Raw genomic sequence first — 20,719 nt, 5'->3', positions numbered from 1 at the left:
TGAGGAACGAGTCAAAGTAGGCGGATTGGGCGCCTGAGAATAAACCAATGCGTAAAAGTTCCTCTGACATCTTAGGATCTGGTTCGAATTCATGATTATTCGCTTATTAAAAAGTGTCAAAAAAGCTTTGAAGAAGCGCCAAAAAATATACCAATAAATGTACAAAACAAATTTTTACACATAGTTCCAAATGCGAACTGACATCATTAAAAGACCGAAAAGCATCAAAAGTCAAACATCGTCTGAGTATAAGCAAAGTGTGAAAACACCAACTAATTCATCCAGCGGCTAACAAAAACTTTTCAATGCCCAACACGTTGGAAATCTTCCATAGAAAGTTTATTTTTCCTTAAAAATGCTTGTGCAATAGGCTGTCCCAAAAAAAATCGATGTTTCAAAAGTCAAGGTGCTCAGCTCTAAATTGAAAGATAATGTTATTTATAGCATTTTTGTACAACATTTCGACTTTCTAAAAGATCGTTTTCAGGTTGCCCTAACGTGATTTATGAAAAAATTACTTTTTCAAGCTACAAAACCACTCTTTTACACTTTTTTCAAATCTGTTCGATTCCTTAATTCTCCATATATTTTTTTATTTTTGTGGGGTTGTTTTTGAATATTTTTCATGGTTTGGTTCAGCATCGCATTCAATTATTTGACTCACAGAGCCCACTGAACATCACAAAAAAGTGAATTTTCTTTATAATTTTCAGATAAAACCCTTCGAAACACATATAAAAAAATTTTTGATCAAGATTTGAAAATTTTACTACAAAGCGGAATTCAAGACGAAAATTTACATGAAAAAAGATCCTTGATATCTTTTAGGCGGGGGGGGGGGAGATCAATCCACCAATAAGTGAGAAAAAAAAATTACTTTTTAATCAGAATGAGATAGACGCAAGGTGTCTTCAACAAAGTTTTAGATTATCTTAAAACAAGAAACTTTACCGAAGACATCATGTTTCTATCTCTTCCATATTACGAGCAACATTGAATTTTCTATTAGGAGGCACTAAAAATTTTCACACAATTTTCCGTTCTAAATTTTTTTTTTTATGTTTAATGGGGACTGAAAAAAAATTTTTTTTTGGATGTTTAATGGGGTCTGGGAGTCAAAAAACTGAATGCGATGCTGAACTAAACCATGCAAAATATTCAAAAACAACCCCAGAAAAATAAAAAAATATATGGAAAAATTTAGGAATCGAACAGAATTTAAAAAACTGTAAAAAAGTGGGTTTGTAGCTAAGAAAAGTAATTTTTTCATGAATCACGTTTAGGCAACCTGAAAACAATTTTTTGGAAAGTCGAAATGTACTACAAAAATGCTATAAATAACATTATCTTTCAAGCACCTTGACTTTTTCAACATCAATTTTTTTGGGACACCCTATTGTGCTATTTAAAAAAACTTAATTTCGAAAAAAAGTAAGAGAAAGCTTTTTATTTTTAAAACCATTTTTTTTAGTGTGGGATCTAGAATTCAATTTTTTCAATTAAAAAATTCAGACAATCTCTTCAGAATCATTTCTCGACAACTTTTTTCTATCTTTCGTATTAAGATATATCTAAACATATAAAAATGCAGCTCTGTCTGTCTGATCCATATAGGCGTTGAAATTACTGAACCGACCGGCGTAAAATTTTGTATATAGGGGTTTTAGGGCCGGGAAAGCTGAATAAGATAGTTCGAGACCCCTCCCTTTTCTATAAGGGAGGGTCCCATACAAATGAACCACAAATTTCGCACAACTCGAGAACCAATCAATCAAATACAACCAAATTTGGCATGTGAATGTTTTTGGAGGTAAAAAATATGTCCTTAATAGTTCGGCACCCCTCCCTCTTCTGTGAGGGAGGGGTTCCAAAAAAAATGAAACACAAATTGCTGCACATCTCGAGAACTAACCAAATAAATGGAACCAAATTTGGCAGGTAAATGTTTTTAGGGGTAACAAACATATCCATAACGTTTCGACACCCCTCCTTCTTCTGGAAGAGAGGGGTTCCACACAAATGAAACACAAATTTCTGCACATCTTGAGAAATAATCAAGTAAACGAAACCAAATCTGATATGTTGAGGTTTTTGAGAGCAAGAGAAATTTTCATGGTGGTTCGACACCCCTCACAAATCAAACACAAATTTTTATGGTGGTTTGAAGGGAAGGGAGGTCTCCCATACAAACTATACAGATATTTCAACCAGGTTTTCCGAAAAACAGCCTGGAATAATCAGGTCGATGCACAGGAGCCAAAACTCGACTCCAGACGTCATTGTCAAATTTAAGATGGAAACTTCCGGTTTCTATCCGGAAAATGTCTCCAAATACTATTTTGATGTCCAAGATGGCGAATTCCGGTTTCTGAAAAACAGCGGAAAATGACCAAATACCACCCAATATGGATGGATGTTCCTTTAACCAGAATGACGCTCAGAGGCCAAAAATTGTCTCTAAATGCCATTTTGGAATCCAAGATGGCGACTTCCGATTTCTGAAAAACAGCGGCAAATGATCAAATACACCCAATATGGGTATTTCCGGAATTGTTGATGCACTGAAGCCACAAATCGAGCTCAGGCAACATTTTGAGATAATTAAATTTTGTTCTTTTTTTTAAGACAAATTTCTCTCATGGTGTTTATTTTTTTGAAAAAACAAATTTCTACAGCTCTGCCGAAGATGTCACACCGATCAAAAAATCATTCTAGCTTTGAAAATATTTGTCATTTCTACATAAACTCCTTTCACAAATTAGCTGTGATTTAAAAAAAATCCTTTTAAATAGCACGAGACACTCAGCTCATAGGAAAACCTGTGCAAAGTGTCAGCCAAATCGAAAATGACAAAAAATATTAAAACTGGATTTTTTCGTGGAATTGCCCATATTAGGTGATATTCGGCCAATTTTGATAGTTTTTTTGGAAACCGCGTCTTAAGTTGATTGGGTGAAATTCTTTGTCAAACTCGTTTTCGTTTTCGGGCGCAGAAGGTGGCCGTAGGGCCAAATCTCCAGTGATTAATCACTTTCCATGCTGTACCAAGAGAGATATGTGGATTTAGCATCGCAGAATAATAACCTCAGGGGTCTATTGAATCTTGCTTGGGACTCCTGCAAATCCAAAATAGTCTTTGGGATCGAGTTGCAGCCTCTAAAAACCGAGAAGTTCTTTTGCAAACTGACCGCATCACAAGCATTTGAAATTTGATATTTTTCGTGACGCACTCGATCATTTCGGTATTTAAATTTGTACCCCTATTCCAGAACTCACACTTCAGTTTATCGCCTTTATGTAAATAGGGCATATAACTCCATCTTTCCACTCCTCCGGCAGCTGTTCGGTATCCCAAATCTTAATGCCGATGCAAGCACTTGGCCAAATTATCATTTTAACCCTCTGTGGCTTTTCCGCGGTTTTACACGTTGAAAGAATTTAGACCATGTAATTTTTAGCCATTCTGGCTTCTAGAAGTTGGAGATTATTTCGTTTTCATGCTTTTTAAGCCGAGTTAGGAGCAATATTCGTTTTTGGTTTGTATTCTTAAACTTAAAAAATGAGCTGTCAATTATTTTAGGGTGTATTCCTGATTATTTTGCTTCTGATTCCTCTCGTTTTTAGGTGCGCTTCAGTAAAATTTGGTAAATTTTAATGTCTTTTTTCGGGTTGGAGCAGATGTTTAACCTTTAACAAACTTTCACAAAAACAAATCACTACTGTTAGGAAAACGTAAATGAAACCAACTTTTACGTTTAGTGAAAAAGTATCATACATATGCTTACTGCGATCATCTGCATAACGAATTTATTTCTAGTATTCGAATTCGGGTGCACGATAGAAGTTTCCAGGCTAAAATTTTATTCGCACTAGAGCCAAGAAGCGGAACCATTACATCTCAAGATCAACCGCATAACATCATGCTGCAAGCGCTGTAATCCCGATAGTTGCGTTTCAGTGGCCAAAAATAAAATGGAATAGTAAATGTCCAAGTGGGGGAGAGATGATTGATTTGTCGAGATGAATCTTGCTGAAAGTACTCAATTCTATATTCGAGCAATAGAGGATTCCATCTTTTTAGGAAGTTTTCTTGATGAGATAGTCAATATGTATACATGAATTTAAGTTCGACATCTATAGTCACGCCAAGACGTTTCAGCTCTTATACGCGCTTGGAATGACACACATAAACACACCCATTTGGATCGAAGTAGTGCGCGTGAATTTATAGCCAAATGAACCATCTGCATAACTTCAATTTCTGACCAATTAAAATTTTCAAAGACAAAAAAGTTTTGAATACGTACGATCGAAATACGGCTATGTTCTAATATGAGGTTCACACCACAAGATTCGGTTCTGTTTGAATACCTATACGATAAATAAATGAGAATCTGAGAATGGAAAATCTATCAGATATTAAATCAAACAGAAATCTTAAACTTTTGTATATGTTATTTTGTTATTTATTGGATAAAATTAGACATTGGACTACATAATGTATTTTTGAAATTCTGAATACGAAAACAATCATGAATAGCATCTTGTTATTCTAGAAAATCTATAACGAGCGTCTTAGCAGAGTGATTGAGATCAATCAAAGAAATAGTTATCGGTTGCCGTTATACTCTACTAAATTTTTTGGAAATAAATATTGAAATTCAGTCCGCAAATATATATTTCGACTGTGACGTACAGTCTTCCTCAGTGCTTATGTGGACTGGTAAAGAGCAAAGCGTAAATCCTGTTTTTTTATTTGTAGTAGGTAAAAATGAAAATTTAGCACCCTTAATTGGAGTTAGGTAGGGAATTATGCGGTCGATTGTTCACCGTACCATGTCTGGGGTTTTTGGGAAGCAGATTGAATAGCCATGAGGGGTGATTACCTGCGTCTTTATTGAGAAGCGTGCATGAGTGTTGTTTATAAATTTCTAAACTTTCAGCTACGTCTAATTTCCATAAATTATTACGGGGCGGTGGAGGTGAATGTTATCCGAAGTTAGTGGATGTTCCTCGTTAAAAATATGTTCAGCCACTTTTGATTTGAAATGGTGTGGTGGGGCATTTGTTGAAACTTTACTTGCTTTGGTCACTTCTGCGAAATGTTCTTTGAAACGTATCAATAGGTTACGTTTAGTTTGTCCAATGTAAACCATGTCACAGTGACTGCATGCAATTTTATAAATTCCAGCTTTGTTCAGGGTATCAATAGGGTCTTTGGTAGACCCTAATTTTGTTTTGAGTTGGGTATTTCTACTAGTGTAGACAATATCCATCCCAAATTTTCTAAATTTTGAACGAAGTGGGCGTGTCAAGTTAACGTCATATTCAACTGCTACCCTTTTCAGATCTTCTGTTATTGGGGTGAGTGTTGTAAAAGATTTCCGAATTTGAGCACGCTTCTTTTTATCGACAATGGCTTGAATGATACTTTCATTGTAGCCATTAAGTTTAGCAATTTCGAAAATATATTCCAGTTCCTTTTGCTTGGCTACTTCACTTAGAGGTAAAGTTTCCATGCGGTGGATCATATGATGGAAGGATGCCATTTTATGCTGGAAGGGATGGTTTGAAGTGTTAGGTATTACCCGTTTTGTATTCGTGAGTTTCCGATAAATTTCAAATTCCAAGTCCGTAGACTTTCTGACTAAAACGACGTCCAAGAAAGGGAGTCTGTTGTTAAGTTCTTTTTCAATTGTGAAGTTTATATTTTTATGGGTATTATTAAGGGATATGAAAAAAGTTTCAAGATCCTTTACGAACTAATTTCATTTTTTTGTCATATTGACTTACATTTTAAGTTTAGTAAAGCGGGCAATGTATGTAGTTTCGCGGGAATGCGAAGATGAACGGGAATAGAAGGTGTGACTAGAATTAGAAAAAAATTTCCCTCGTCCAGACGGGACTCGAACCCGCAATCTCCGTTGTCTCCGGCAAGGTGTTTTGGCCAATTAAACTACTGGGTAAGGGTAACTCTTCCTAAGACCAATGTCGAATCACCCTCTACTATTGTGTTCCCGCATCTCAGCACGCCGCGATGAAACTGCACACACTGCCCTGTGGAAGTTTATTTCTGTCAACTGAGAGAGTGGTCTCTTTACGCACACTATGTATAATGACTTATTATATCTACAGCGGCGCAAGCGATGAGACACGTCAGTTGGTGGCCAACTCCCATGGAAGGGCTGTAGATATAATAAGTCATTATACATAGTGTGCGTAAAGTGACCACTCTCTCAGTTGACAGAAATAAACTTCCACAGGGCAGTGTGTGCAGTTTCATCGCGGCGTGCTGAGATGCGGGAACACAATAGTAGAGGGTGATTCGACATTGGTCTTAGGAAGAGTTACCCTTACCCAGTAGTTTAATTGGCCAAAACACCTTGCCGGAGACAACGGAGATTGCGGGTTCGAGTCCCGTCTGGACGAGGGAAATTTTTTTCTAATTCTAGTCACACCTTCTATTCCCGTTCATCTTCGCATTCCCGCGAAACTACATACATTGCCCGCTTTACTAAACTTAAAATGTAAGTCAATATGACAAAAAATGAAATTAGTTCGTAAAGTAAAATTAGCACAACGGAGCTCTTCCGTGATACGCCTTCCATGGGAGTTGGCCACCAACTGACGTGTCTCATCGCTTGCGCCGCTGTAGATATAATAAGTCATTATACATAGTGTGCGTAAAGAGACCACTCTCTCAGTTGACAGAAATAAACTTCCACAGGGCAGTGTGTGCAGTTTCATCGCGGCGTGCTGAGATGCGGGAACACAATAGTAGAGGGTGATTCGACATTGGTCTTAGGAAGAGTTACCCTTACCCAGTAGTTTAATTGGCCAAAACACCTTGCCGGAGACAACGGAGATGCGGGTTCGAGTCCCGTCTGGACGAGGGAAAATTTTTTCTAATTCTAGTCACACCTTCTATTCCCGTTCATCTTCGCAGTCCCGCGAAACTACATACATTGCCCGCTTTACTAAACTTTCAAGATCCGCCCTTTTCAAAATACCAAAAATATCATCCACATACCTCCACCATCGAATCGGTAAGATGTTCCTCTTCTCTAATGTACTTTCTATATTTGCCATGAAGAGCTCACATAGAAAGGGAGAAAGAGGATTCCCCATTGGTGCCCCTTTAGTCTGTTTGTAAAATTTACCACGAAATGTGAAGTAGTTTTCTTTCATGCAAAGGCGTGAAAGTTTCAACAAACTGTCAACTTTCTTTTTCCAAGTATTATCAAAATATTGGGAAAGAAGCCAGTCCTCTAAAAGGTTTGAGGTTTCATTCACTGGAACGCTAGGAAATAAGGCCGTAACGTCAAATGAAACCATTATCTCATCAGATTGGATGTTACCCGAGGATCTTAAATTTTTAACGAAATCTCCGGTGCTCTTTACTGATCGACTTGGAAATTTATGGGGCATGGCTTGAAATTCTTTTACCAGCCATTTAGCCAATTTTTCTGTGGGAGCCCCTACCGCTGAGATAATTTCTCTCATTTCATTTCCAGGTTTGTGAATTTTGGGGAGACCCTTTATTCTTGGAAGAACTGGATTTGAAACACGAAGATTTTGTAACGCATTACCCAAAACGGGTTTGCATTCTTTTACTGTACTTTCAACACGTTTTACCATATCAGCAAGAGGATTGAGTTTATTGAGTTTTTTTACGTAATTCCTCAACTGTCTTTAAATCAGACGAATTTTCATGACGTGGCAGTGTCTTAGTAATTTTTGAAAAAATTTGGCGTACTTCACCAGTTTGTTCTGTGGAAAGTTTACAACTGTTCTATTCTATAGCTTCTATATCGATGATCGATTGTTCAATATTGGGTCGTGAAGGAATTGCGAAATTTAGGCCCATATTTAGAAGATTTTGCTGGGGTTGTGAAAACTCGTACGAAGACCTATTGACCACAAAGTCGTCAATGAGGTGTACTTTGGCTGTCTTTCTACTACTGTTATTTCCTAGAAGCAGTTGATTTAACTTTTTCAATCCCAATTTTCGTTTTCTTTCCCCTTCACACTTTTCGGCTACTTTAACTTAGAAAATTTTGAAATTCAAAAGGAAATTCTTTGGCAAGTTTTAAATGAAGTGAATAACATTCCAGAGTTGTGGAGCTAAGTTTACTATAAAGAAACTTGATGCTACTTTTCAAACACTCTCGTTCCATATGTTTCATAATGGAGGGGGCTATAGGACTTTTAACTTTTACTCTATGACTCGTGGGAGTGACATGATATTTCAAACAATTTTTAAGAAAGGAAATAGATTTGTGGATACCCGCAATGCTCTTTTTTAACTTTTAAAACCTATTTGGCTCATTTGGCTTGGATGCCATTGTCAAATCTAGAAAATCTATAACGAGCGTCTTAGCAGAGTGATTGAGATCAATCAAAGAAATAGTTATCGGTTTCCGTAATACTCTACTAAATTTTTTGGAAATAAATATTGAAATTCAGTCCGCAAATATATATTTCGACTGTGACGTACAGTCTTCCTCAGTGCTTATGTAGACTGATAAAGAGCAAAGCGTAAATCCTGTTTTTTTATTTGTAGTAGGTAAAAATGAAAATTTAGCACCCTTAATTGGAGTTAGGTAGGGAATTATGCGGTCGATTGTTTACCGTACCATGTCTGGGGTTTTTGGGAAGCAGATTGCATGAAAGAAAACTACTTTACATTTCGTGGTAAATTTTACAAACAGACTAAAGGGGCACCAATGGGGAATCCTCTTTCTCCCTTTCTATGTGAGCTCTTCATGGCAAATATAGAAAGTACATTAGAGAAGAGGAACATCTTACCGATTCGATGTTGGAGGTATGTGGATGATATTTTTTGTATTTTGAAAAGGGCGGATCTTGAAACTTTTTTCATATCCCTTAATAATACCCATGAAAATATAAACTTCACAATTGAAAAAGAACTTAACAACAGACTCCCTTTCTTGGACGTCGTTGTAGTCAGAAAGTCTACGGACTTGGAATTTGAAATTTATCGGAAACCCACGAATACAAAACGGGTAATACCTAACACTTCAAACCATCCCTTCCAGCATAAAATGGCATCCTTCCATCATATGATCCACCGCATGGAAACTTTACCTCTAAGTGAAGTAGCCAAGCAAAAGGAACTGGAATATATTTTCGAAATTGCTAAACTTAATGGCTACAATGAAAGTATCATTCAAGCCATTGTCGATAAAAAGAAGCGTGCTCAAATTCGGAAATCTTTTACAACACTCACCCCAATAACAGAAGATCTGAAAAGGGTAGCAGTTGAATATGACGTTAACTTGACACGCCCACTTCGTTCAAAATTTAGAAAATTTGGGATGGATATTGTCTACACTAGTAGAAATACCCAACTCAAAACAAAATTAGGGTCTACCAAAGACCCTATTGATACCCTGAACAAAGCTGGAATTTATAAAATTGCATGCAGTCACTGTGACATGGTTTACATTGGACAAACTAAACGTAACCTATTGATACGTTTCAAAGAACATTTAGCAGAAGTGACCAAAGCAAGTAAAGTTTCAACAAATGCCCCACCACACCATTTCAAATCAAAAGTGGCTGAACATATTTTTAACGAGGAACATCCACTAACTTCGGATAACATTCACCTCCTCCGCCCCGTTAATAATTTATGGAAATTAGACGTAGCTGAAAGTTTAGAAATTTATAAACAACACTCATGCACGCTTCTCAATAAAGACGCAGGTAATCACCCCTCATGGCTATTCAATCTGCTTCCCAAAAACCCCAGACATGGTACGGTGAACAATCGACCGCATAATTCGCTACCTAACTCCAATTAAGGGTGCTAAATTTTCATTTTTACCTACTACAAATAAAAAAACAGGATTTACGCTTTGCTCTTTACCAGTCCACATAAGCACTGAGGAAGACTGTACGTCACAGTCGAAATATATATTTGCGGACTGGATTTCAAAATTTATTTCCAAAAAATTTAGTAGAGTATAACGGAAACCAATAACTATTTCTTTGATTGATCTAGTTATTGCTGGTAATGGTTTTCGGTTTCAATGCAGTCCATTAAACATCGTGTCAGTTTAAGCCGAACTTGACGCGCAAACTTAAGGTCCGACAGAGAACGTAATTCGCTCGCAATATATCTCCCGAAAACATCGAATTCATCTTCACACCTCTGCTGTTGCTCTGTCACTTGCTTGGCCGCCGCGTCGTCCTTTTTTTCTTTGGCCACGATGGGAGCTGATGAAGTTGTAGTAATGGAAGATGATTGTGACGACCGTCTACTTTTCGAAAATCGTGGTGTACTTGTTGTGCTTTTATCGAACGGTGATTCGAGGGGAACTTCATCAGCTATCATCTTAGAAAAAAACACATCTTATATAATAAAATCAAAAAACACGACGCATACGATAAACACATACCGGATTTGAAACAGCAGTTTCAGTCTGTTCTTCCTCGTCACGGCCAATAAAGTGCATGGTTTCGTAAAATTTCCATTTCACTGGATTATTGTCACCATGGCCGGATTTCGTTTTCCCATATTTTGTAAAATAGCTGCGATATTGGATACGCATGTTGGCCCATTTTGCCATAAGTTCGCTATCGTTAAACTTTCGATCGAACGCATTTTCGGAAATTTTCTTCCACGCGTTTTGTCGCGCAATTTTGTTTCGATATTTTTTCTCTCTAACGTTCCACAGCACTGGCAGATATTTCACACATGAAATAAGCTTAGCGGTTTCCTCGTCGGACCAAGTGGAACATACTTTCGGTTTGGCTTGCCTCTTTTTCACCCGTGTGTGTTTATTCTCTTGAGCAGAGCTCAACTCATCGTTGCAATCATCAGGGAATTCTTCCTCGTACGAATCCTGGTCGGCCATCCTCGTTGGACTGGAAAATCACAGTATGGTGAAAAAATCACAATCAAACACTTGAAACAACGTAACGTATTCATTCTATTGATATTCACTTACACATTTGTTTTATATTCACAGAGTTTTGACACTGCTCATATTTAAATGACTTACAAGTTGAGCTTCAGTATTCTTTGACAATTCAAAAATGAAACTTTACTAAAATGAAACCAAATCCATTTCACTTTTACTGAAAACTGGCTAGTTTACTTCATGCAGAACCCAAACAACTGATGTAAAGTGACATCTATTTGCTGTAGTCTGCCCCCATACCAAAATCCAGTATTGACAAAGAAAAAATTCAACCAAACATTCGCTCAGCAGCAGAGCAAAAAGCAAAGAACGACAGCAGAGGAAACAAACATTAGCAAACAGACATGGGCAAACAAATTTTGACCATCATTCTGAGCAAATATATGCTTCGTGTAACGCATACTTGATTCAATCAAGTGTAGAGAAAGCATAATATACCGCTTAGTATACCTATATTTTCATCTAAAGGCATTTCCATTTCCGAGAATCCGCAATAAAATCATAAAGCATCCCCTTTGAATGTACACAACAACAAAATCCGTACTTATAACCTGAGACTTATAACCGATTGAAAAAGGAATTAAACACAAAACTACCTGGAGCTAGAAACTGCAATCTCGTAACAAGCTGCCGTAGTCTCGACTTCATCACTGATATCCGTTACAGGTTCTTGTTTAACACTAGCTGAACCTTCCCCCAGGGCGTTCGATACGGTCAATTCACCGGAGGACCAATCGATGCCGACCTCTTCCGCAACCACAGAGTCGCTTATGATAAGCTCTTCTACTTTGATCGGAGTGCATTCTTCAACCTTTATTTGGGGGAATTCCTCCATTTTCCTCACACAACTCACTCAAAACAGAACAACTTTTTGATTTTCACCGTGGTGGTGTTTACTTTTTCACTCGTTTCATCGCTTCCAGCGTCACAATGTAAAGTAAATATTTAATATACGGTAAAACTCGTAAAACTTCACAGAATTCAACCATTTTTCACTCAAGAAATGAGAAATGTCATATCATACACGCTAAAAGCTTACTGTTTAATTTGACGTAGTAAATAATTCAATGTTTTAATCTTTGTTTATCGGGTTTAAGGAATCGCTTTCTAAAGCTTCTTTGCAGGAACAGTGACATAGACAATGTAACAAGCAGAGGAAATCAATCTTCCGACCCGGGTAATTCTTTTCGCTGATAATTACCTTTTCCGAAACGAAAATATTTTATTTCGATCTGAAAACTCTGAGGATAGACGATCGGAATGACTGTTTGACTGACAGCTGGCGCTGCAGTTAAAATGATGATGATTTGCAGGTAGCATTTTACTTATCAAGATTCTATCTGCAGTGAGTTATCGAGAGTTTGCATTGCGGGAAAATTTTAATATTTAGATTTTTTTTCACTAGACAAATGATTTAAACTGAAAAAAATACAATCCTAACACGCTATATATTTATAGCAAGGTATACCAGCTCCTGTAAGAACCCAACCTCCAATTGGAAACAAAACCGGATCTCATATATCATTTCATATGTACATGACAATCCTAGCAAACAATTTTGTAGAATAACAGCCATTTAGGCTTTAGTTCAGCCGAAGTCCGATTAGTAATCACCTAATAAGCTGTAAATTAAAAAAAATGTTTGTTAGGTTATCAATATACTAGATGCTAAAATTTCTAACCAGTTGAATTGTTATTAAGTCGAGAACCTTTATTTTACTCAAATATCGCAGAAAACAGCCTTCTATATAAATCAGCCTTACTAGAAATTCAATCCATCATTTTACTAGTTCATAATGATCTAACTGAATTCGCTAAATATGTACGTTTCTCACTCTCACAGCTACTCCGTGTACAAAACATTCTTGTTTTAGCATTTTTTCTTGATAAAAAAGGGTTTTATAAACGCGCACAATTGTTAGGGCAAAGTGAGCAAAAAGCTACTGAATACATATTTACTACATAGAGTAAGAATAAAACTCAAGAGTTGCTACATTGGAAACTAAAGAAAAAGGTTACTTTAATATTTATAAATAATTTCCTAAGCCACTAAAAAGTATGAGGCTGGTCGCGGTACGGGGTAGATTGGGCATACCTATGGGGCATAATGGGCATGTTCATATTTTTCGAATTCAAGCAAACATTAAACAATGTATCAATGTAACGTACAATCGTAGGTACCGAAACAAAGTTTTCCTTTCCTGTTTCACTATTTATACTCCGAAACAGCATAATTTTTTAGCCTTTTTCAATTTGAAAATTATCTATGAATTTGCCCGCATATAAAAATAAGATTTTGGTCCATAAAACACTACTGTGCGGATGAAGAAGTAATAAAACATTTCAAAATTTAAATTTAGGTAACTTTATTTTAATGATTGTCAACAAACGAATCTGTTCGACGCAGCCTTAAATGTCGGCTTAACGTTTGCCGTGGAATGCCGTGTGCAATAGCCGCTCGGTTCACTGACATTCGATGAGAAATAACCGCGTCTATAGCAGTGGCCAATGATGACTGTGATCATTTTTTGCGCCCCGACAACCGTTTGTAATTCCGAACCATTTTACTATTAACTGTTGCTAGCACGATGTTTACTTTTTTGACAGCACTTTCTGGTTTGTAGGTTATGTTTTCGGGCATAGGTATGACAATTTTGCCCCTACCAGCAGTGCCCGTTCTGCCCCATGAGAAACACTTATGAGAAAGAGCTGTTTTTAGATGATATTTCATTTGAAAACACTGCATTATTTATTGAAACTGTTTGAATATCAATAACGATTACCGAAAATAAACTTTCGAGCCAAAAACGACACATACGCATGCAAAAACCCTTATTTTTCGCGCTTGTGAGCTATAATATTATACGCAAGACGTGCATGAATGATACAATTGTTTATTGTGTAAAAGCGAATTTGTTTTTTCCAGTTATTTCGAATAAAATTACATCTTCAGATTAATGTTAATGATTCAAATTTATAACAGTTCCAAAATTACTGCCAGAAACCTAGAAACAACATATGCCCATTCTGCCCCGTATGGCGATCTTGCCCCTTGTTCCCATACTTTTTCTGTCAAACTAACGTTAACGCAACGCAATCGTATCGATTGCGCTTGGGGCTTTTCAGACTTAGCGTGTGTCGTCAATGACCGATTTAGATACTATATTAACCTGTAAGCAATCTCCTGGCGTGTAGCCAGGATCACAATCTTTATTTGACAAGAGAAATAAAAATTTACTTTCAACAGAAACGTAAAGCGATGGACTTTTTGCTTTATACTCACTTGATCGATTCTTTTGAAGATAGTCACTAAATCCAAATTCCAGTTATCTCTCGTTTATTCACTTGGTCTATTCAACAATACGTATTAAACTGAGCGAGATGTCTTATTCTTTGATCCCTTTTTGGCATGTGTATGCTTTTCAAGATGTTTCGCTATAGATTCCTTGCGGGGATATGCTTTACCACAAAGTTCACATTTATGTTTCCACTCTCCTCCATGAAGGACCTTATGACGATTTAAAGTGGCAACTCTTGTGAATGTTTTGTCACATACGTCACAGCTGAGCTGTTTTTCGTGTGTTTTTGAGTGTCTCTTAAACGCATAGGTGGAATGGAAAGCTTGTTTGCAAACTTCGCACTGAAGTGAAAGAGTGCTCTGGTGAAGATACTGATGTAAGCGAAGTGATGTCTCGTGTTTGAACTGTTTGCCGCATATATCGCAGCTGTAGCTCGGAGTGTTATCAGTCAGCTCGAGTCGTGAACTTTCTGTTTCACTGCAAGAAATAAGTATTTTTAATTCCCCATACAATTCTATCAAATGTTGGTGAACACATTGCAACGTCACTTACCTTAGGGAGGGATCGACCCTGTGGATTTTCTGGATATGACTCTGTAAAGCTTTAGGTCTCTTGTACGATAAGCCACAGATGTCGCACTTAAAGTTGCGCTCATTGCTGTGACATCGCATATGATCAACGAGATGACAACCAGTTGTGAATTTCTTATCACAAACCGTGCACCTGTGCGGGCAATCCGTGCTGTGTATTTTAAGGTGGAACAATAGTTTTGCTTTCACAAAAAAACGTCGGTCGCAAATTTCACACTTGAATTTCCGCTCTCCTGTGTGAGTGCTCTTGTGGTGTTCCAACCGGTCAGCTGTGCTGAATGTTTCATTACACATATCACATGTGAAAGAGTGTTTGCCGCTGTGAGTTTTTCTATGTTTATCGAAGTTGACTTTTCGGTTATATTTCTTGTTGCAGATCTCACAAACGTACTTTTTCGTTGAATCATCGTCAGTATTGCCGTTGCTGCAACAGAACGACAATAAAAATTCGTCCACAGATTTGATCCTGTTTTTATAAGGAACTTAAAATCAAAGCACAAGATTACCTGGAGCTAAAAAGTGAAATTTCGGTATCCGTTAAAGGTTCCTGTTTCACAGCAATTAAACCTTCTCTCAAGGCATCCGTTACAGTCGTTTCACCAGAGCATCGATCACTGCTCGCGAATGGAGTTTCCTCTTCCGTAGGCAAAGTGTCGAATATTATCAGCTCTTCTACCTTTATTTGAGTCGAATCCTCCATTTCACTTATTACAAAACTCGCAACCAAATTACTTAATTTACTATAGCTTTTACGTTTACAAGGTAAAAACAGCAAGAACTCTATATGTATATACAATTTTCCTACTCGAAATAGAAAACAAAAACATATCATGCACGCTAAAAGCTGCTTATTCAACTCGATCTGAATCGATCGAATAATAAAATCAACTGTGAGTGAACCACGAGGACATAATTTTTTTCGACTTTCGGCTACAAAATAATATATCCAGCAAGTTTCGCATTTCTACGGCTTCTCCGAGCGGTTCTTTTTCTTATGTATTTACAAACTTTCAGCTTAGTTATATCATGATTTATTTTTCATTAATCACAAACTGGGGCAGCTTTCCGCTGTGAGTTTTAAGATGTTTCCCTAATGGTGTCCTATGGAAAAACGCTTTGCCACATATTTCACATTTCAGTTTCCTCTCTCCTCCATGACGACCCTTATGAACATTTAGCGCGAACACTCTGGTGAACGTTTTGTCACACACATCGCAGCTGAGTTTTGTTTCGTGTGTTTTCTGATGTTTCTTCAGAATGTAAACGGAGCGGAAGCCTTTATTGCAAATTTCGCACTGAGGTAAAACAGTGCTCTGATGATGCAGCAGATGCAATCGAAGTGATCTCTTTTCTATGTACTGTTTGCCGCATATGTCGCAGTTGTGTGTTCGGTTGTTATCAGTCCGAGTTGGCTCCAAACTTTCCACGTTTCTGAAACAGAGGACAAAATAAGTTGGCTTACAGTGTGATAATCTGAGCCTCATAAAGCTGATTTGGATTGGGATTTGGATTTCACAAAGAAACATACTATGGCCAAAATCGGTGACATTTTAACAAAAGTTTGAATAATTAATCTATCAAACTTTCAATTACAATTTCAGAAGCCACTTACCGTGGATAGGGATCGACCTCGTGGATCTTCCGCATATGACGCTTTAAAGCCTTAGGTCGCTTGTAACATGCGTTACAGATCTCGCATACGAAGGGCCGCTCATCGCTGTGAATGCGCCTATGATCTACGAGAAGAGCATAGGTTTCTAATTTTCTATCGCAATTCGGGCACTTATACGGGCAATCTGTACGGTGTATGTTCATGTGAACCGATAAGTTTGTTTTAAGGACAAAACGTTGTCCGCATATGTCACACTGGAAGTTCCGGTCTCCTGTATGAGCACTCATGTGGTGATGCAAACGTTCAGGTGTGCTGACTGTTATGTTGCAGATTTCACATGCAAAACATCGTTTCCTAGGGCGCTTCCCAGGTTTCCAACTGCGAGAAAAAGTATATTTTTAGCGAAAAGAAACATGATGTATTTCAAAGTCTAGAACGAAAATTTTCTTTTCGTCCCCACACTTTATGAGGCAACATTGAATATTGGTGCAAATATTTACAAACTTTCTTCAGCTAACATTTGAATAACATACCTGGTGCGAGAAGCTTTAACTTTCTTATAAGCTGCAGTAGTCACAATCTCATCAGTGGTATTTGTTGTCGGTTTTGGATTCATAGCAGTTGAGCCTTCAATCACGGCGTTCGTTACAGACGTTTCCCCGCGGGACCGATCGCTGATATCGACTGAAGTTTTCTTTTCCGCAGGCACAGCGTCGAATAACATCAGCTCTTCTATCTTTATTGGTCTGAATTTCTCCATTTCGCTTACAAAGCCAAGGTACACAAAACAAAACAATTCCTTTTTACGAGTTATCAACAATAGGGGTCTTCACATCGAGCTCGTATACGAATACCCAGCCGTAAACTGTGTATCTTCCATTACTCGTCAATGGAGGTGAGTATTTTTACGGCTGGGTATTTGTTTACGAGCTCGACATGAACACCCATAATATTCTTTCCACTCGTGACTAGAAAACAACAACATGTCATGATATGCACGCTATAAATTTATTGTTCAGCTTGATGTGAAAATAAGTCAAACCATAAATTCAACTGTGAACCAATGGTCGAGAGAAGCTCACGTTTTGGTTCGATGCTGTTCGTTCTCGTGTAAATATTTATATTTGATTCTTTGATCTGATGAAATCATTAGGGGTCTTCACATCGAGCTCGTATACGAATTCCCAGCCGTAAACTGTGTATCTTCCGTTACTCGTCAATGGAGGTGAGTATTTTTACGGCTGGGTATTTGTTTACGAGCTCGACATGAATACCCATATTATTTCAAAACACATCGTATATGTCTATATCAAATAACACATGTCGTACATAAACTGTGATTTTTAACAATACTGAAAATCTGGAAACATGAGATAGTAATCATGTTTTATCGGTCGTGAACCCGATTTATGAAGCCAAGAGTTTAATCAATGGAACCTAGAATAAACTTCATCAAACATAGACCTGGATTTATGACTGATAAACTGGAATTCAATGGATGATTCTGAATTATGGAGTTCATAATCGTTCAACTTAAAGCCGTGAGTAAAAATCGCAAAAGTTCAGATTTTGTTCAAGATTTGAGGATTTGACTTAAGTTCCACTCAACATTGTAAGGATTGTCACACCCAAAGAAGTTATAATGCGTTTGTTTTATGAAAATCTTAGTCGTTTTTATTATTTTACACAGTAAAACGGGATGTAAAACAAATATCACTCTTCGTCAATAACTCCGAGCAGATGTCGAGTGCTTTTTGGCAGTTCTGTATTTGATGCCGATATTTTGAATAAATACGATTGCACAAACAGCCACAGTGGTTTACAATCTGGTGCGTACTGTAAATTTAACACGCAAGATATTTGCACACATATGCAGACAGCATGCAATATATTATCGGCAATGTATTCTGTTCCTTCAAAGATTACGAACAATCCTGTGTCTGATCTTGTTGCTCCCACTGCAACTATTTGTGGCTGCAAGCACACGTTGTCGAATTTCCCTTTTAGAAAATTTATCCGTTCGTCAATTCTTTCCGCGATGTCATCAGCAGTCTAGAGAAAGATGCAAAATTAAAATAATTTAGAGAAAGGCCAACCATACACAAATATTATTACATACCTCAACTTCTAGGATGAAACTATTTTGAGTTTCTCTAACAGATGGTTTCCAGTTACCTTTCACTCTGTAATTAGTTTGTAGGATTAGCGGAAGCAGCATGCATAATAGGTAGTCTTTTTTATCTCCATCCATTGAGGTTTCGTACGCTTCAAGCAACGGTAAATAAGTTTTGTCTTTTGATACTGCACAGCGAATGTGTGTTTCCAGTTTCTGATGCAATAGAGGAAAGCGCGCATAAAAATTACTGGTTGCTCCAGGATGCATCCTTTCGAAATCAAGGTCAATCTGTAGATGAACAAAGTTAAATTGTTAAAAAACTATTCATCTTATAGGACCATAACTGCGCATACTAGAAACGTTGATTTTGGTGTTTTCAAAATTGGGTAAAGTTGGAAAACCTCCACCGTGTCTTTGGCATTCTCAACGTCGCTTCTGCGTAATTCGAAACATGCTTCCCAATTTTCTCGAACCGTTTCGATAGGGGATCGTCCATCGAGTAACCATGTTCTGGCATTTAATTGTTCCTCGTCTGTTGAACAAAATATGCGTGTATATTAAATATATGAGTGCATATTTATGTTGTTTACCTGTGATTACTGCTGGAATTTGATTATCAGTTCGTTTGATTTTTGGTTTTCTTATGCCGAGTGCTTCAAGCACTTGACTCTTTCGTTTGAGTAATTTTCCTGTTGCGCCTTTTCTTGTTCCTTCTATCGTATGACCACTTTTGTAATATATCTCCTAAAATTCCGAAGCGACGTGTAAATATGTACATCAATTTAAAAGAATTACAAACATACAGCGCTTTCATTCGGAAACGTTGCCACTATTTTCTGGCTTATGAAATCGTTAAAATTCGAATTCGTCTCTATGCCCTGTGCAGTTGCATCCATCAAAATAATTTTCACCATTTCGTTTCGTAGTGCGTTAGTCAGGGTACCATGCTCGTCATAGTACCTCATTATGGCTTTGCCTTCCGATCTGTCACGTAGATACTCAGAAAAATTTTCAAACTAAAATTGAATAACTATTTGTAGTTGTTAGATAATGAGGGGTATCAGAAATACCGTTTTTGAGCTAGAATTTGAAAATTCCATTGTATCCTCATTTCCTGTTTCTGATATTTCCGTTTCATCCACTGATGCGTTCTGTAACGTTTTCTTCAAATAGAAACTAAATAAGTGGTTTTGATGAATTACTCAATGAAGAGTTTGTTACCAAATTAGCTAGCAGTTTCCTTAGCAAAACCCGATCACGCGCAACTTTACAAAATAGCTTCAAGTCACACTCTTGTAGTTCACTGTATTCCGTAATATTCGTGATGCCATGGTTGTGTATAATAACATTAGCGTAATTATCAAGACCAGCTTTACACAACATCGCTTCCAACGTCAGCTGTTGAGCCTCGGGATCCTGAAGTGGATTATAGTTCCTTTGCTGTTCCGTAATTGGAGCCGCCACCAAAGGCATCACAGGTTCCACAATTGTTTTGTATTCGACACAAGAATCCATGGTTCTAAAAACTTTTAAAAATTTATACAATTTGTTTTGAAATTTTACTTTTTTTCAAAATTTTCATCAAGCTTCAGGTAGCAGAATAATCAACCAATCAATTCGTTAACCAACTTTGAAGTTTAAGTATTTGCATACCCACAACATCAGACAGCATCCGGCCTGAGTGCAGAAACCTCTACCTAGAATTGGCTTAAAAACAAAAAGAAGTACAAAATTACCTGAATTCAGACACTGCATCCTTTATACAAGCTCCATCGGCGGAACCTTCCGATAAAGTCGTATCACCGGAGCTCCGATCGCAACTCACAAGTGAAGTTTTCTCTTCCGTTGGTAAAGTTCCGAATATCGTTAGCTCCTCTACCTTTATATGAGTGAATTCCTCCATTTCACTCAATGCATAATCCACGCACTCGAGGCTAAATAACTTGATCTACTATAGATTTTTACGTACATAAGGTAGAACATCATAAACATTATGAAATTCAACAACAGTTTTCCTACCCGAGCTAGAAAACAAAAACATGTCATGACATGCACGCTAAAATCTTATTGTTCAACTGTTCTTAAAAAAAAAAATCAAACAAGGAAATCAATAACTGTGATCAATTGATTGCGGAATCTTGAATTTGGTCGCT

At 37.3% G+C, this 20,719-nt stretch overlaps 4 protein-coding genes across 9 annotated transcripts in view; all 4 read right to left on the bottom strand.

Moving 5' to 3' along the window:
- Positions 1 to 11,956, bottom strand: part of LOC129718289 (uncharacterized) — a 35,721-nt gene extending 23,765 nt beyond the window's left edge. For 3 of the 4 annotated variants that reach the window (XM_055668918.1, XM_055668907.1, XM_055668928.1), the window contains exon 1: positions 11,546 to 11,950. In XM_055668918.1, coding sequence (XP_055524893.1) covers positions 11,546 to 11,784 — 239 coding nt within the window. In that variant the 5' untranslated portion in view covers positions 11,785 to 11,950. Of the gene's footprint in view, positions 1 to 9,889; positions 10,361 to 10,424; positions 10,894 to 11,545 lie in introns of those variants that run through there. The other variant, XM_055668936.1, reaches the window with a different exon arrangement.
- A 637-nt stretch (positions 11,957 to 12,593) lies between these two features.
- On the bottom strand, positions 12,594 to 17,427 carry LOC129718311 (zinc finger protein 436-like). 2 transcript variants are annotated; one of them, XR_008726860.1, is made up of 6 exons: positions 16,984 to 17,427; positions 16,451 to 16,828; positions 15,345 to 16,269; positions 14,801 to 15,262; positions 14,233 to 14,725; positions 12,594 to 14,157 (listed from the first exon to the last, which is right to left on the bottom strand). XR_008726860.1 is itself a non-coding variant. In XM_055668956.1 (5 exons), exons 3-5 carry the CDS (start codon positions 15,668 to 15,670, stop codon positions 14,317 to 14,319), a joined length of 1,197 nt encoding a protein of 398 aa, XP_055524931.1. In that variant the 5' UTR covers positions 15,671 to 16,269; positions 16,451 to 16,828; positions 16,984 to 17,427; the 3' UTR covers positions 12,594 to 14,316. The 2 variants fall into 2 exon arrangements, 1 of the variants encoding a protein (XP_055524931.1); XM_055668956.1 differs by having other exon boundaries at positions 12,594 to 14,725.
- On the bottom strand, positions 15,870 to 17,210 carry LOC129716653 (zinc finger protein 732-like). The gene is made up of 4 exons (XM_055666489.1): positions 16,984 to 17,210; positions 16,704 to 16,828; positions 16,451 to 16,634; positions 15,870 to 16,269 (listed from the first exon to the last, which is right to left on the bottom strand). The coding sequence occupies exons 1-4, from the start codon at positions 17,208 to 17,210 to the stop codon at positions 15,870 to 15,872; spliced, it is 936 nt and encodes a 311-aa protein (XP_055522464.1).
- Positions 17,428 to 18,120: 693 nt separating the features above from the next.
- Positions 18,121 to 20,612, bottom strand: LOC129719439 (uncharacterized). 2 transcript variants are annotated; one of them, XM_055670751.1, is made up of 8 exons: positions 20,303 to 20,612; positions 19,788 to 20,085; positions 19,637 to 19,729; positions 19,370 to 19,582; positions 19,157 to 19,310; positions 18,920 to 19,098; positions 18,570 to 18,854; positions 18,121 to 18,502 (listed from the first exon to the last, which is right to left on the bottom strand). In XM_055670751.1, the coding sequence occupies exons 1-8, from the start codon at positions 20,467 to 20,469 to the stop codon at positions 18,164 to 18,166; spliced, it is 1,728 nt and encodes a 575-aa protein (XP_055526726.1). In that variant the 5' UTR covers positions 20,470 to 20,612; the 3' UTR covers positions 18,121 to 18,163. The 2 variants fall into 2 exon arrangements, with proteins under 2 accessions (XP_055526726.1, XP_055526733.1); XM_055670758.1 differs by having other exon boundaries at positions 19,788 to 20,092; positions 20,303 to 20,442.
- Between the last annotated feature and the right edge of the window lie 107 nt (positions 20,613 to 20,719).

The sequence above is a fragment of the Wyeomyia smithii genome, chromosome 1 (genome assembly GCF_029784165.1).
Source record: "Wyeomyia smithii strain HCP4-BCI-WySm-NY-G18 chromosome 1, ASM2978416v1, whole genome shotgun sequence".
NCBI lineage: Eukaryota > Metazoa > Arthropoda > Insecta > Diptera > Culicidae > Wyeomyia > Wyeomyia smithii.
This window is presented reverse-complemented; position numbering and strand designations above follow the sequence as displayed.

What these genes read in the sequence shown, in the direction of transcription:
- LOC129719439 (XM_055670751.1), bottom strand. Translation starts at nt 20,469, where the DNA reads ATGGAGGAATTCACTCATATAAAGGTAGAGGAGCTAACGATATTCGGA. An exon ending in GGAAACTGCTAGCTAATTTG is followed by an intron (nt 19,730 to 19,787) that starts GTAACAAACTCT and finishes TTCTATTTGAAG; the next exon opens with AAAACGTTACAGAACGCATC. An exon ending in GTTTCATCCTAGAAGTTGAG is followed by an intron (nt 18,503 to 18,569) that starts GTATGTAATAAT and finishes ATCTTTCTCTAG; the next exon opens with ACTGCTGATGACATCGCGGA.
- LOC129716653 (XM_055666489.1), bottom strand. Translation starts at nt 17,210, where the DNA reads ATGGAGAAATTCAGACCAATAAAGATAGAAGAGCTGATGTTATTCGAC. An exon ending in AGGAGACCGGAACTTCCAGT is followed by an intron (nt 16,635 to 16,703) that starts GTGACATATGCG and finishes TACACCGTACAG; the next exon opens with ATTGCCCGTATAAGTGCCCG. An exon ending in GAGGTCGATCCCTATCCACG is followed by an intron (nt 16,270 to 16,450) that starts GTAAGTGGCTTC and finishes CCTCTGTTTCAG; the next exon opens with AAACGTGGAAAGTTTGGAGC.
- LOC129718311 (XM_055668956.1), bottom strand. Translation starts at nt 15,670, where the DNA reads ATGATATGTTTTTGTTTTCTATTTCGAGTAGGAAAATTGTATATACAT. An exon ending in ATTTCACTTTTTAGCTCCAG is followed by an intron (nt 15,263 to 15,344) that starts GTAATCTTGTGC and finishes GTTCTGTTGCAG; the next exon opens with CAACGGCAATACTGACGATG. An exon ending in AGGGTCGATCCCTCCCTAAG is followed by an intron (nt 14,726 to 14,800) that starts GTAAGTGACGTT and finishes TATTTCTTGCAG; the next exon opens with TGAAACAGAAAGTTCACGAC.